Raw genomic sequence first — 16,106 nt, 5'->3', positions numbered from 1 at the left:
GATCATTCAATTTTTGTTGAGAACAGCTATTATGTCAGTCTAAGTTTAATTAATGAAATATTATAGAATTCTAGACGTTTGTGTAAATTTGGCCTCTTTGCCGTACATTTTTAATATTCATGCAAGTAAGTTTAATAATAACTTTTACTCTATGTTTTGTCCTATTGATATAGAAAACCTAAATATATGATTCGGCCTTAACAAATCCGGACTTACAATAGAGATAACACTGTTGAAATAAATTAAAGTCTATTCCCTTCACTCCAAATATTTGTTTGATGTATAAGTTTAGATCATATGTTTGCAAAGGAAAATGACTACTTTTGATGATATTCTGAAGGAAATAGGAGAGTTTGGACCTTACCAAAAACGGGTGTACACCCTATTGTGCTTCCCAAGCTTCATTTTATCGGCATTATTAGTAGTTCAAGTGTTTCTTTTAGGAACTCCAGATCACAGGTAGGTAATACAAATATTTTAGTAATGTGAAATGTCACGTTATATCTGCAATCTTCTATTTAACATGTTTCTATTTGTCAATACTTTTGTCCTAGGTGCAAACTTCCTGATTATGCAAATGATACTTTTGAAAGTCAAGGAGAAATTCACGACCAGTATGTGCACAGTTGGATCCCGCCTGACGATTCAGGGGAGCACACATATGACAGGTGTCATCTCTATGCCAATAATCATACAGAAAACAACTCTACAACTAAATTAAAGTGTACAGAATGGGTCTACGATGAAACAGTTTACAAACGTACATTTGCAAAGAAGGTTCGCGAAGTATTACGTATAGTGATGATAATGTTAAAGAAAACAATATTGAGTTGTTTTTTTACAAATGAATTGAGAGTATATATAATAACTTGAATCTTCTAAATATACTGGAAACACCTTGTTGTTTGAGTTATTTTTGTGCAAACTAAGAATCAGATTTTTTATTATAGACTATTTGCTTGCCTTATATCATTATATTGAATAAAAGGAAGAGTTGGTGCAATTTTCAAACTTGAATTTGGAATGTGTTTTTCTTATAAAAAAATGATGCATATTCATTTTAAAAGAATAAAGTCCGACAGAAATACATACATTATACTTTTCGTAAACAAATGTTGTATTAAATTGTGATGTAATATTTCCTTTTCATTCACGTGTATTAATAATTTTCTACTACTGCAGCTCGATATGGTTTGTGATGATGCCATAAAGATACCAAATGCTCAGATGATCTTTTTCTTTGGTGTACTTTTTGGATCATTTGTGTATGGACAGATGTCCGATATGTACGTATTTTCTCTACGTCAAACAGACTGCACTTAAGAACAAGAAACCGGATAATTAGCTAAGAAAATAATTACTAGTAACTTAAACTGTATATTTTCGTGATATTGGACACCAACATGTCACATATGAGTTCATATGTTATGTTTTTGTAAGTTTTAATTCACAATCTTCCACCTTTATAAGGTGCAAAACACTTGCTTTGGTAACAATGCTTAGATATTGGTTTAATTTATAGTCTGGCTTATTTTTGCAACAGATGAACTCGTGTGGTTGATTTAAAAACACATGCAGATGCAAAATTATCTTAAAAGGTATTTACATATAAGCAGTCGTTGCAATAATCTAATTCTTACACATTTTATTTACTGTCATACAGCCGTCTTTCATTGCCGTGTGACCTCTGTGAACTGTCTTCCTGTACTTAATTTGTCATAGAGTCAATTCAAATTATTTGATTAAGAAGAAACCTGAGACTTCCGCTTAAGCTAATGGCTGGTGTTTGGGAGTTGTTGCATATTTTATTTCCTGTCATGAGCAGACGCAATCAAACCGAGTTTGACACTATTTTGCTAGGTTGTGTTCTCTGGTTCACAATGATCTTACAGATTTATTAACTATCATAACATTAGTCATTAAGTGCCGAGCGGTGACTGTGAAATAATTCCCTGTACTTATAAACTTAACTCCATTCATTTGATAAGTATACTTAGCTTTGTTATATTTTTTCTGTCATACTAATTCTCTAGTTCTCTTCGCCTTACAAACAAAAATTATAGTTTTATAAATTATGATCTAGAATCGGACGCCGGAAGACATTGTATATTTCCATACTGGTTCAGCTGGGTTCCTCTCTTGGTCTCGTTGGCATGTATGAGTACATTGGATTCTGTATCCTTATGTTCATTATGGGAGGTGCGACGCTTGGCGTTTATATGACGTCATACGTTATAGGTAACTGTTGCAATATAGTTTTTCATACTACAACATACTTTTTACAAATTTACTAGACTTGATATCACCTTAATTGATTTATTGTTTGAAAAGTCTGTTTGGTGTTTATTTTGTGCATACGATGAAAACAGTGAAACGAACTTCTCTCGACTGTATTTAATTCAACTCTGAATAATGATATGTATTATGTTGTTATAGTGTTCTAGGAACAGTGGCTATATTATAATGTCCATTCTTTTTCATTCCCTAAAGAAATAATGTGACGAATCACAATGCATTCTTATTTTTGGTATTATTGAGATTTTCCATCTGCTTAACTACGTAGAAAAATCCCTGCACTAGTCTTGAAATATCTTGCATTCAAATAAGAATTGCGACTTTTTTATATAGATCATGTGACATCATTTGCTATGGAGGAAATACATAGATTAACGTTCCCTTATCATGATTATTTGGTTACGTCAGACGATATTGCTTGCAAGGTGTTTTTGTACACACTAAAAGATATGTCTGTAAGGAACTTGCGTCACGTTAAGTTTGCACATAATTCGCAACAATATTACTAGTTTTATGTATAACATACTGAAAAAAGACAAGATAAACCTTGATTGTTTCTATCGCATTTTTCCAGGTATGGAACTGGTTGGTCCGAGTAAGAGGTTATGGACAGGCACCGTTGCTGCATTGTTCCTTACAACGGGTCAGCTTTATCTGGTGCTTATGGTTTATCTGATCAAAGACTGGAAATATTTTACTCTTGCAGTCGCCATACCAGGCTGTCTTTTTCTACCGTATTATTGGTAAAAGTTGATATAATTTCAGAAAATTTCAACCAATTGCAGTCTGTCTCTCCAAAGTAGTCTTGACGTATGTCATGCATTTTCTCGTATATTTACATAAACTTTTTAAATCAAGAAGTTTAAAATTATCACACACAGACAGTCGTGATCTGTACACAACAACCGAACTGCCAACAACCGAAATGTATCGCTTATAGGAGACGCTAGACATTATAATTTCTGAATACATTTGCCATGTAAATGAATCTTAATGGAAAGGTAGCAAAGACTCTTGAGTATAAAATAAAATGATATAAAGGAGTTATGAAAAAATTTTAAAGATAATTTATGCCACTGTACCAGGTTGTCATTGTAAAAGTCTTTTCAACTTGGCATATAGACTATATAACTTTTACGACATCGAATCCCTCAACATTTTACAAAATTCGAGTTAAAAACAGAGCGATAAAGAAATGCATATTCTATCTAATAGTCACACCAAAACCGTACCAAAACTGTGCCAAAAGAAGTTATTTCACATTTTATGAGACGTACCTTGTGTTTACAAATGTACCTAATTTGCATATTGACCGAGACGTGCGTAATCGCATTTACCTTGTGGAATCTGCAGTTACAGAAACTAATGTTAATATAATGAAGACGGTATTTAGTATAAGTTAGTTGTGTTAGTTAAAAAGAAATGACAATCACCTTTCTTTAGCTAATCCACCAAAACAACAAAGCCGATGTCGCTGTGAAAAGTTCCCGTATTTACTACACGGTGCTATGTTAAAATATTGTTAGTGTGAGATAAGCGATATGCACTTCAGTTTTGCACTTGATTTGTTGTTGTTGTCGTTGAATACGTGAGTTTAGGTACCATCTCTAGATAATTGTTGTTATTTCTATCAAAAGCTTTCATTTTATTTAAACACATTTAGGGTCGTTTTTATGACAGTTCGGATAATAGTTTTTATTTGTGTATTTACATTATTGTACTAATAAAATTAAATAATTTGGTGTAAAGTTGGAGCTCGTAATACTGCCATTAAACATGTTCATTATGTCATTAAGTGCCGTACGGCGGCAATAAAAGACTCCCCGTATTTTGACTGAATTGTGTTAGTTTTTTCTAGCTGGTCCTAGATAGCGTTTGGGTAGTTGATAATTTTATTATCTTTCAAAAACATCATCAAACCAAGTCTTTTGTTTATTTGCTTGATGATTTTATGCTTCTAAAGGATCTTCTAGATGTTACTAAATAGCAGTATTTTCTTTAAGTGACGTTTTCCGGCTGTAAACAGCGTACTTGAACTGAGTGATGTCATATTTGCCGGTCCCTTGGAAGTTCATTTTAATTATTTGTATACTAGGGTTCTGCGTAATAAGCCAATTCTAGGGGTATTAAGAATGTTGCACATTGCATTTAATCTCAAAACTAAATATATTCGTATTTGTTATTTTATTTGGTTACATTCTGTTTCCAACGGACCTTCAAAACACCCACCAGCAAAACAAATAAGGTTGGTCTGAAAATTCAGAAAAAAATCATACCATTAAAACTTTAGGATTACCATTATTACGTTTAGGACAATGATAACTGTAGGTATCACTTTGCAAATTATTAAAAATGGATTTAATTTTGAATTTTGCAGGATAATTCCCGAGTCTTGCAGATGGCTTCTTAGCAAGGATAGGAAAGATGAAGCATTGATCATACTTAGAAAGGTCGCAAAAAGCAATAAAGCTCAGCTTAATGAAAAGGTTGTTGATGAGTTGCAACCTCCTCAAAAGGAAGGGCGTGTGTGGCATCTGTTTTCAGACAGATTGCTTGGTCGATGGTCTCTGATCATCTTTTTTAATTGGTAGAATCTTAGTTTATTTTGTGCAAATTAACGTCAATCTATTCTCTTTATAATATACAACGTGCAAATGTTCATGTTACGTTTTTAAATAAGTTCACAAGTCAGTTGATTTTTTATACGTTGCATATTAAGACTCGTTACTTATAGCCAGAGTGACTAATAACTTTTAAATTGCTTTAAAGCCAACTTTATGTCGGAGGCTGTACTAGTCAACATATCCCTGTCAGGACGTGATAATAAAAGTATTTATTGGAGAATAAACCTCAGGCTGGGTTAGTTAAAATGAAAGGCGCTTACTGTTTTACCACCTGTAGACTTATTGGTCTATCCCTAGAAAAAGGCACTGAATTTGTTTATTTGTTTGTTTGTTTGTTTTTCATTGAAAATGTCAATTAGATATCAAATATCATTTTATACTGCATAAAAAAGCAATTTCGCAACCATTAATTAAGACGTTTTTACTTCGAGAGTTTAAACTTTGGAACATTTTTACTATTATTGTTTCTTTAGGTTCGTGTGCAGTATGTCATATTACGGTGTTGTCCTAAATACGGGCAACCTTGGTGGAGATCTCTTCTTTAATTTCGTACTTCTTACTATCGCTGAATATCCAGGGAAAATTCTAGACATGCTTTTATTAGATAGGATTGGCCGTAAAAGATTGTACGTTGGTTATCTCTTCGTCGGAGGTATAGCGTGTATAACAACAATTTGGCCTATTGTAGATGGTAGTGATGGTAATGCCTTTACAGTTATTTCTACTTTTGTAAGACAATTAGAAATCTGACCACACGGAACTAAAATCTGATTAGACGTTGCATAGCAACTAACATTTTTCAAATTGTCTGAAAGCTGCTGCGATTAATATAATCATAACGCAATTATTTTGATCTTCTTTATTTAGTATTTAGTCAAAGACTGTGTGCGCAACACTAGAAAGTGTTTTATAACAAATCGTATACATTTATCATTATTTTATTACTTTATATAGATCAGAGTATTTCTTGAGTAATTTCTTCCTGCAGTAAATTCTTAATAATCTAGATTCTACTGTTACATCATGTATTAACTGTATGATGAGCTTTGCCTTGTACAACTGGTTAATGCCGCTGAAATATAGTTTTTGCGTAAAAGATAAATGCCATTTATAAGTTTTTCCTTGAAAATTCTCAAACAAGCAATACGATGATCTCATCTTTTCTTCTTTTTCAGAGCTACACTATGTCCTTATAGCTCTAGCTATGATAGGCAAGCTATGTATTACTGGTGCGTTTGGAGCAGTTTATGTTTTGTCAGCAGAAATCTTTCCCACTGTTGTCCGCAATGCTGGTATGGGTTCGAGCTCAGCTGTGGCTAGAATTGGAAGCATGATTGCCCCTTACATTGCTAAATCTGTAAGCAGTACCGTATGGTATTTTAACACCAATGCATTTGATAGTACTGAATGCATGTCATTGTTTTTGAAGCATATTTCATTTAAATAATTATATTGAAAGTGTACATTTGTTTCTAACCCATATGATCAATAATTAAAGGAAACAATGTGTATAGCATTTCTGATATACAGTGCATTTCTTAACAATGCTTGAACGCAGTTTTAGCTGATTTCGTATTGGAGTGAGTGAGTTAGATTTTATGGCGACAAAAAATGTCAGATATCGCCGATAAGAAGTTGTATTGAAAATAAATTACTGAAAACCATGTCTAAAACCACTAATGCAAAAAAACCGTATATACATATACAGTGCTAAAATATCAGTTTTATGACATGTAAGTAGCAGAAAGTAGTGAATAAAAATATGTACTGTTCACATTAATTGCCTGTCTGCTTTAAACAAATGTAAAATATTGCCGATTGAAACTTCTTCAAATATTTTTTAAAGATTGAACGTCATAGTAAGAACTGCACTGTGGAGCAAAGTCCACAGAGTGAAATAGGATATGTTTAGTAGTAAGCGCTGCAGGACATTTTACGCAGTCAGGTTGATCTCTGTTCAGAAGAAAATGAGTCAAACAGGTATGACCTATTCGAGGGAGATAAAGAACAACTTCCTCCCTGTGAAGTGATATGCCCCTTTGTGCAATTGACCGAAAGGAGGTTTTATATTATGAAGTTTACTGAACAAAGCATTGTTCCACGACGACTGCCATTTAGATAAAATTAATGTATTTATAGTTGGTATATGGTAATTTCAAATTAAATTCGTGGTTAACGTGGTTAACGAAAGGAATTTTTTCGACTTAGTATTAGCATACTCGTTACCACTAATTCCACTAATTCTAACTTTCCCCCATCCACCACCACCCTCCCCCTTCGCCCCCCCCCCCCCCACCCCCCACCCACCCTCAACCTTTCTAGCCTTTACCCATTTTTGTATTATTTGTATATTTTCTATATTTCGGTAAAGAATTCATTGTAAAACAGAAAGTGAGTCGGAAAAAAATAAACGTTTCTTCACTATATTTTTATCTAAAATTTAGAGCTAAATCAATGCTTTTGCCTCGGCTAAAAATATAGTTGCGTTATTCGGCAAACGTAATTTTGATCGATGGATATGACTGACTGCAACACTGCTTAACTTTAAATCATCATTCGAATCGTCTGTGTAAATTGGGAAATAATCATATATTAGGATTTGAATATTTTAGGATTTCTTTCAGACTTTTTAAATTCAGTTAACAAATAAAAAAGAACTGTAGGGACAGTAAGGGTTAATGGTGGTGTACCAGGAATTGAAATTTCTTGTATATCATCGAATTCAAAGTCTGTTTCGTTTATAGTAGATTTTTTGCGAAATCAAAACGGTTTGTTTTGTGGGTTTTTCTTCTCATATGAATCGAAGTACTTATGTTTTAAATGATTTTATGGGCAGGATTAGATTTGCAGCCACCCTCAAAGCACATTGCATGAGGGTTTTTCTCGGCGTATGTAAAGAGAGGGTTTGTTCGTTTAGATATAATACAAGCTTTCAACAGGCGAGGTTCTCAATGAACCAAGGGCAATACGAAGACCCCGAATATGAATGTGATCTAACATTTGTAAATAAGATTTTCTTGCTGAACCATAGGCAACACAACCGTAACACAGCTTGGATCTAATTTCAGCCTATAGAGCCTAAACACAACATCGTGATCGGCTCCCCGATCGGTATTTAAAATCATCTTTAAAACATACAATGAATTCAAGATATTTCGTATATGGTATAAAAGAAAGCTTTTCATCAAATATAATACCAAGAAACTTTGCTTCGTCAACAACGGGTATTTTGTACTGTCTAGAACAAATCTCAGGATTACAATTATGTTTTCGCAGTTGACAGAAGTGGATACACACAGTTTTTTATTTGGAAAGTTTAAAACCATATTCCATAGCAATGATTACGTATTTAAGCTATCAAATGAATAATGTATTTAATTCATGTATTCTAAATGATATGTAAACTTTATGTCGCTTTCTAGGATAGGACTGTTTGAGAAGTGAGCATTGAAACTAATTTCTGGATTTTCAGCCTTTTCTTATCAGTATAACTATTTTGAGTTTTATTCATTTCTTCAGACTGTTTATTGATTGAATGAAAGGTAAATACATTTTAAGAGTATTTCTTTTTCACGCTAGTCATTGTGTTCTCTTTTTTTCAGGCTGATCTAGTTAGTGGGGCACGAGGTAAATCTATTCCTCTAACTGCGTTTGGTGTTTCCATGTTTATTGCAGCACTTCTGGCGCTGTTTCTTCCAGAAACTCTAAACAGAGAACTTCCCGAAACAATAGCTGATGTACACAATCTTAAACGGTACAACTATGTTAATGATACAATTTTAAGCTGCTTGCCCTGAATGCTCACGTGTTTATAAATTCAGATAACCATTTTCTTATTTTAAAGACAAATAATATACGAGAACTAATTGGCCCAAAGTCTTGATTAAAATGTTTAAATAGGACAATCAGGAATATCTGCCTATAGACCTCTCGATTTTTTTCTCGCAATTTCATTTTCAGCTGTGAATTATATTAGAAGTCATCTACATATTAGTTATCAAAATATTAGTTAGTTTGAAGTAACGTATGCATCATCGACTTAATTAAAATTATACAACCGTTTAGGACTGTCAAAATGAGTTATATATATTTTTTTTTCTGATATCCGAGCTACACTTGTTAAACAGCTTCATAAAGCTAAGTGAAAGATAATTACCAGGTATAAAAATGAACGGTATGAGCATTGATATTTGCTGAAAAGATAAATCTACATAATTTTATGACTTTAATATGTTACAGAAACGTATATGAGGAGACTATGGAGAAGGGGCAAGAGAAAAATCCCACCGGTGTGACAAATGGACGTTCGACAAACCTGAAAGAGGAGGACAGATTATAAAAATCATTACTTGAATGTCTTTAATAGAAATAGTTGTTTTTTGTGGTTATGTTTCCTCTTTACATTCCATACTTTGTTATCATACACCATAAATACTACTATAAATGGTAACAAAACAATTTGCATAGCTTTGAATAACCGAAAGCGTGCAAAATAACTAGAAGCGGACTAAATAACCGGTTATTGGACCCCTCGGGATATCTGACGTCAATTTTGAAGTCTTTTATACTGAGTCGACGCGAAATTCACAATTTATTTAACGTTGATATTTTATATCACTGACTGATTCCAACAACTGATTAACCTTATTGGCAACCTGACTGCACTTTCGTGCAAAATAAATTAAGTCTGCTAATAACAGCTTCAGGCCCCGCCTTTGCCGTTTATCAATTACATATTGAAGCATAAGAAATTAAATAAAAAGGAAAAACTTTGCAGTATAATCTCTACATGAAGCTGATTTTTAAGATTATCCGTTAATCGCCGGTTATAACATTTAAACGACCAATCGTAAAGATTAATCGTACAGATTAAAGCTACACTTTCCCGCTATAATCACATATAAGAAACAAAAATATATTCATAATGTAGATATTATTTTGCTTTGTTTTTATATATTATAGCCTTAATATAACTATAAATGGAGTAATGGCGCTAGTACTCTAGTTTAAACTCCCTAGTGATAGTCCTGCTATTGACAGTTTCATAAACAGAAACTATGTAGACCTTCCTACTTATATTATTAAACGAATATTTTGTTTATATATATAACTGTTGAAAGAGGCCCATGAAATTTATAAAACTAACACCCTTATTTTATCAAACAAATTATTAAACCGCCATTGAATAAAGTTTTGAGTAAAGAAGTCCTTTTCTTGTAACTACTTTTTTACCAAACATAAAATCGTTGAGTTATCTGAAATCGAAATATGTTTTTAAGAACGAAAAGAATGTTTCCAAAAATGTTATGACATGTTTATACTTTATATACACTTGTTAAGCAAAATAAAAAAAAACTACCGCTTTATATGTTTCTAATTCCTACTGAGATAATCTCGCACAATGCGTTCTCATTTGTTCCAGACAGTAAGATATACTGGGATAGTCAATGATAGAAAAATCTCTTTTCAGAACGAGTTGTTTCTTTGTCTTGTCATTTACGGAATGTTATGCTATTCCTTTTATAAACAGCCTTATTGCTATCAATTTGTTTCAGATATATCATAATTTCACTTTATGTTTGTTTTGTTATTATACATTAAGTGAAAGCAAAGTTCATTTAGGCGGATTGCTGGTTTCAACGGTGAGAAATGTCGCCATCATCTACTTAGCTGTCGCCAATGCTTAAATACAATTTCACTCACCTACCTACCCTTCATAAAACATTGACTTATTTTTCCTCAGCGGCAAAGTTTGCACAAAACGCAAAGACGATAAGTGAATCACAGACAGTGCTTCCTTCAAGTGTTTACATTTCCTCTCTATGTTCCAGGTATGGTAATGGACGATAATACAGTAGAATCAAAGGCCTGAAGGGCCTGAGAGTCGGCTAATGATTGATGTACTGGTAGTATAGTCTACCAGTTTCAGTTTGGTTTTAGTTTTTTCCCCAGCTGAACAGAGATTTTGTTACAATAGATGAAATGGACATTCAATCGATGCCTAGTAAAACTTTGATTGACATTATACAAGTATTTAAACCCAATATATTTCTCTAAAATTGAAGAGTGGTTCGCAAAAATAAAAATGTTGAAAGTACAAACTACAATATGACAGGTGACACTAAGATACTGCACATGACTATAAACATTTTTCCAGTAAACACTTGCCAAAACAGGCAATTATCGGCTGGTATATATTCGCACATGATAAAATTTGAATATGAAAATTTATATATTGAAATTTTATAGCGCGGATTGCCACATACAATTTGTAACGGATGGACGAAAGAACTGTTCAGATATTTTACAGATAAGGGGCCTGGCAATAACCGTGTCACACGCTAGGTATTGTTCAATCATATTATAAGGGATGTGAATTTAAAGTATACTTACTTTTGCGTTTAAAGATATGTAAATGTTGCTGAGTGTCAATATATAGTGTCATGAATGTTTACACTGACAGGAAAATTGCGCATTCGAAACTAAGAGAAGTTACTCGGACTAGCTACCAATTTCGGAAAAGATAACCAATATTAATAAATGCAGTTCTTTTTTAGTTTAAAAACCATCATTTATTCTATTTCAGACCTGTTAACCCCTTCAAAACCATGTCAGTAGTCCCCAAGTCTATGTACTTTCAATTATCCGTTTTGATTCATGTAGACAGACAGGCCCAGACTGGGCTGAAAAAATGTTTGAGCAATTTTTACGTGGTCGGTAGCAGGGTGGGTGTGGGGAGGGGTGTTCCTTCCCGCTTTGAACTGCAGTCAGATTTTGAAATGGGCATTGTGGCAGGTGGTAAAAGGGCAATGTATCAAACTGTAAAGTGGCAATATGGGGGGAGGGTGTGGGAGGATACCCCCTCCTGCAAATACGGTTTGGGGTATCACCACAAGGAAATTTTGAAAATGTAGACCCTTGATACAGCCTTTGGTGCGATTTCTAACTGAAAATTTTATGTTTCAATTTCTAAATATTACCTAGATTCTTTTTAGTATTACAATATTCAAAGTATGAATGACTGTCACTTCATATTTTTACTTTCAGGTCATGCCTCAGCACTAGAATATAAGTCTGATATTGATTCTATGTATGTATTATGAAAATAAATTCTAGAATCATTTCTGTTACAATAATATCTATCATGTCTGTTACTTTAATGTTTAAATTTCATAACACAGCTCGATATTTACCCAAAATATTATATCCGGATGTTATTACACTTTCTTTTATACTGCCAAAATCTCCAGTTTCAACAATATGTTTTACAAATTGTGATGATATGAAGACAGTTTTGCAGCAATTGGCAGTATCTGACATTGAAGTTTACGGTGAAATTATTTAAATCATTTCATAAAAAAAATTGTTTTGTTTCGTCAAAGCACTCTAACATAGACGATCTACTTTCGATTTCAAAAACTACAAGAAAATACAATTTAATGTTTCGCCGATTTGTTTATTTCTCGAAAAATAAGAATTAATATCATTTTTAATATCAGTAGTAACTAAACAAACAAGTAAGAGCTTCTTCTTCCGATAATTTATCCGTTTACTGACTACAGAATTCAACCCACGCAAAGTCGTAGAAGCATTGTTATAAACAGGTCACGCGTGTTCGCCGAGAAGTGTCCAGAATGTAGTTAGGATTCATCCGCGAATTGTCTTTCGCTGGATGTTACGCAAGCTTTGTAAGTCTGCGCAATTCATAAAATGCACAGCACAATAAATTTGTTATTTGCGCAATGATTTTAAAGATTATTTTTTGAAACGGACAGGGTAACAAATGGATAATTTGGCTAATAAGTTAATATGCAGTTTTTATTTGAATTTGTGAACATCATATTTGCTATTTTTTGACAAAAGGGCATAAAATGCGTCACCATAATCATATGCGCAAATGTATTACCAAATCCCGCAGAATTGTTATGCGTGTTTATGCTTAATGAGTTACCGCGGAAGAAAATACGTGGCTTTATTCGAGTATTGCACAATTACAAGTCATAAATATGACAGATTACATCGTATATTGGTCATAGCAAATAGGATTGACATAATTGAACTTCATTCGATCAATGAACTCTTTGAAATTAGAGACAATCCAATGGAACTACATCACTTCGCTGTGTTGTGAGGTCATTTAAGAATGAGAAATCGTGCGATAGCAAGGACTCGTCAAACGCTTGACAGCGTTTAGCCGACTCAATAAATGGGTTTTTCTCAGTTAAGAAGAACCTCTAGAGACATAAAACTTTTCCGTGTAAGGCTATTAATTGGACAGTGACATAAGGTCCAGGAAATGCAATCCAAGTAGAAAGGACGTTAAGAAAGGAAAAAAAAATATATCAATGGAAAGGTTAAATACTTGTGTCACTGACCGTTCCGAAACAGTTCTCTTCCCTTCCGTATTTTTTTCTGTCCTGATTTGCTTTCTTACAGTTTTCTAATGGTCTAACTAATGCTAGGACCTGCGGAGGGAATTATTCTTATTTTTTTCATCCTTGTTTTGTGATACCTTCCGTGACCTTAGAGCAGATATTTTTGATGTAGCCACATGGGTTTTCTTAAACGAGAAAAACAAATGACAGAATTTAAATTTATAGAAGTTTACTTATAAATCTAACAGGTGAGTTGAGACAGCAATACAAAGTAGAACGTCTTTGCCTTCTTATATTTTTGTCAACACTTATTTATCTAAACTGAATAGCTTTTGTGATTCGGCTGCATTCTTACCATGTGACTGCTTGCTGAACATTTGCCCTTGTTGTCTATGATGCATTTTAGGCCAATTTTAGTCAAATATAACTATTGCTCGAGAAATTAATGCCCGTGAACAGCTGGGACCTACTAGCGTTTTAAAGGCGCACAAAGGTAGAGAGATCCTTACAGTTGTATTATCTGAAGCTTAGTATATGGGGATGGACAGGGAGTAACAATATTTTCTTAAATAGAAATGCATACAAAACGGAACAAGAAATGTCTTTAAAAAGACAAACGGCGTAGAGGTAATATTAATTAATTAATGTTTGGCGCATGAAAAATTCAGAATTAAACAGAATGTACAGACAGAAAATATTTGGATATGCATATATGAACACATTATTCATTTGCAAATATTCCAACTAAGCAGCAAATTTAAATGATCAACAGGTATCCTTTCAGTAATAAAAGGTCAAACTGATTTGACGTCCTGGGCTGATTCTGAAATAATTTCGTGTTGGGTCAGAATACCCCATAAGTAACCCACTAGCACAATATGTCGACCAGCGTACAATTAGTTTGACTGGAAAAGGCTAAAGCAGTTGACATGAAGATAAAACCCTAGCTTTTAAATCACAAGTGACCCCCATAACCCTATTTACTTGATTAAGTTCGCAGTTTAAAAAAGCAAAAAAGCAAACATTTGCAGAATGGGATACCTTCAATAAATGTTCAAATCTTTTTTATTTGGGTAAAGTAATAGGTAAATACATAATATATGTTGGAATAGTGATTTTTAAATTTTGTTTGCACATTTTTGTTGTTTGCATAGTCATTATTTTCACGAAATTAAAAATATTTCAGCTGACCTACTGGCCTCCATTGGTGTTGTTATTGTTTTTGACTGCACTTGCCAGAGCGAGGCTCCCATGGGGAAAGACCCTGGTGTCAAATTTTGTAGGAAATAACTCAGTTTCGTGAAATAATAACAAAGAATTGTTAAATTTTCTGCTTTATTTTCACGAAGAGCATGAATTTGCCGTGTGTGCAAACCGCGTACAGTCCTACACCGGGTACACTGACTCTACAGTTACAACCAGCCACCACTCATTCATCCATAAGCGAGGTACGCAACGGCGGAAGAAGTTTACTTTCGATTTCTCTAGCGGTGATAAATTATTAAAAACTTTAAATTAGAATAAATCATTTTAGTTTAGGGTAACAAAACTACTAAATATGTTCCATTTAATATGTGTCTTCTGATAATCAATGTCATTTAAGACTTAATAAATGGTTTATCTTCTTAGCGCGCACCTGTTCCGTGTCCCAATTACTACAAAATCTAGGTCAAAATCCATATTATTCAGCTAACGCCGAAAAAAACATTATCGTGAATGAAGACTTTAGAAAGAGACCAAAACATTGATACAACATGAGATTTTTAATGCTAGTATACCGTTCTAGCCTAGTAGCCATAAAAGTGTTCGGAAAAAGAAAAAAAGGAATTATCACAAAATGTAATTTTTATCCTCAAGGTGAAGAATTTTGGAGCGCTTGTTTAAATACTTTACATCGTCATATGAGACATCTCCATTTTACCCGACTAATCTTTGGCAAGCGCTTGTTGTGATCCCACGCAAGGAAGTTCACGATACAAACACCCTAAACCAAAACAAGGAAACCTATAATGATACCATGAAAATCATCGCGTCTGTAATGTTTTCCTACGTTTTCAGCAGATATATCATTCGAATCCTTGAATGGTGGTTTTTATGACGTGGAACATTCTGGTATTTTCAAAAACGTTCGAGGTTCAAATCTACGGTGGTGTGTTGGTACATGCATTTATCTTTTTCGATTAAATTATTTCGTGCGCATGACATCTTATCTCGAGCGCACGACATCTTTTCTCGTGCGCGCAAAATATTATCTCAAGTGCACGACATCTTCTCGAGCGCACGACATCTTATCTCGAGCACACAACATCTTATCTTGAGCGCACGACATCTTATTTCGAGCGCACGACATCTTATCTCGAGCGCACGACATCTTATCTCGAACGCACGACATCTTATCTCGAGTGCACGACAGCTTTTCTCGGGCACACGACATCTTATCTCGAGCGCACGACATCTTTCCGCGTGCTCTCAAAATATTATCTCAAGTACACAACATCTTATCTTGTGCGCACAACATCTTATCTCGAGAGCATGACATCTTATCTCGTGCGCACGACATCTTATCTCGAGCGCACAACATCTAATCTCGAGCGCTCAACATCTTATCTCTAGCCTTACAGCTAGCCTAATTTATGGAAATTAAAAACACTACTCTTTTTTATCATGTACTTTATTTTTACAGTTTTAATTATTTACAACAGAACTGTATTACATCAGCACGATATCTGTCACATAATGGTCCACAAATTAGTACAAATGATGCCAAGAATAACGCAGTACCATTTATTTTCTTTCTGATCATACGTTATTG

At 33.8% G+C, this 16,106-nt stretch overlaps 1 protein-coding gene across 1 annotated transcript; it reads left to right on the top strand.

Annotated features, from left to right (window-relative positions):
- The first annotated feature begins 227 nt into the window (after positions 1-227).
- LOC123552690 (organic cation transporter protein-like) lies at positions 228-10,285 on the top strand. Its single transcript, XM_053540569.1, has 10 exons — positions 228-459; positions 555-777; positions 1,183-1,286; positions 2,084-2,238; positions 2,870-3,038; positions 4,673-4,882; positions 5,393-5,619; positions 6,095-6,276; positions 8,522-8,673; positions 9,159-10,285. Exons 1-10 carry the CDS (start codon positions 314-316, stop codon positions 9,256-9,258), a joined length of 1,668 nt encoding a protein of 555 aa, XP_053396544.1. The 5' UTR covers positions 228-313; the 3' UTR covers positions 9,259-10,285.
- Positions 10,286-16,106: the final 5,821 nt, after the last annotated feature.

This window comes from Mercenaria mercenaria, chromosome 4 (genome assembly GCF_021730395.1).
Source record: "Mercenaria mercenaria strain notata chromosome 4, MADL_Memer_1, whole genome shotgun sequence".
Lineage (NCBI taxonomy): Eukaryota > Metazoa > Mollusca > Bivalvia > Venerida > Veneridae > Mercenaria > Mercenaria mercenaria.
Note: the sequence above shows the minus strand (reverse complement) of the source record. Positions and strands in the feature narration are given on the sequence as shown.

Bases quoted from the DNA above. Each gene is read 5' to 3' on its own strand.
- LOC123552690 (XM_053540569.1), top strand. From the start codon at position 314: ATGACTACTTTTGATGATATTCTGAAGGAAATAGGAGAGTTTGGACCT. The intron at 4,883-5,392 runs GTAGAATCTTAG...TTGTTTCTTTAG, and splicing joins CTGATCATCTTTTTTAATTG to GTTCGTGTGCAGTATGTCAT. The intron at 5,620-6,094 runs GTAATGCCTTTA...CTTCTTTTTCAG, and splicing joins TATTGTAGATGGTAGTGATG to AGCTACACTATGTCCTTATA.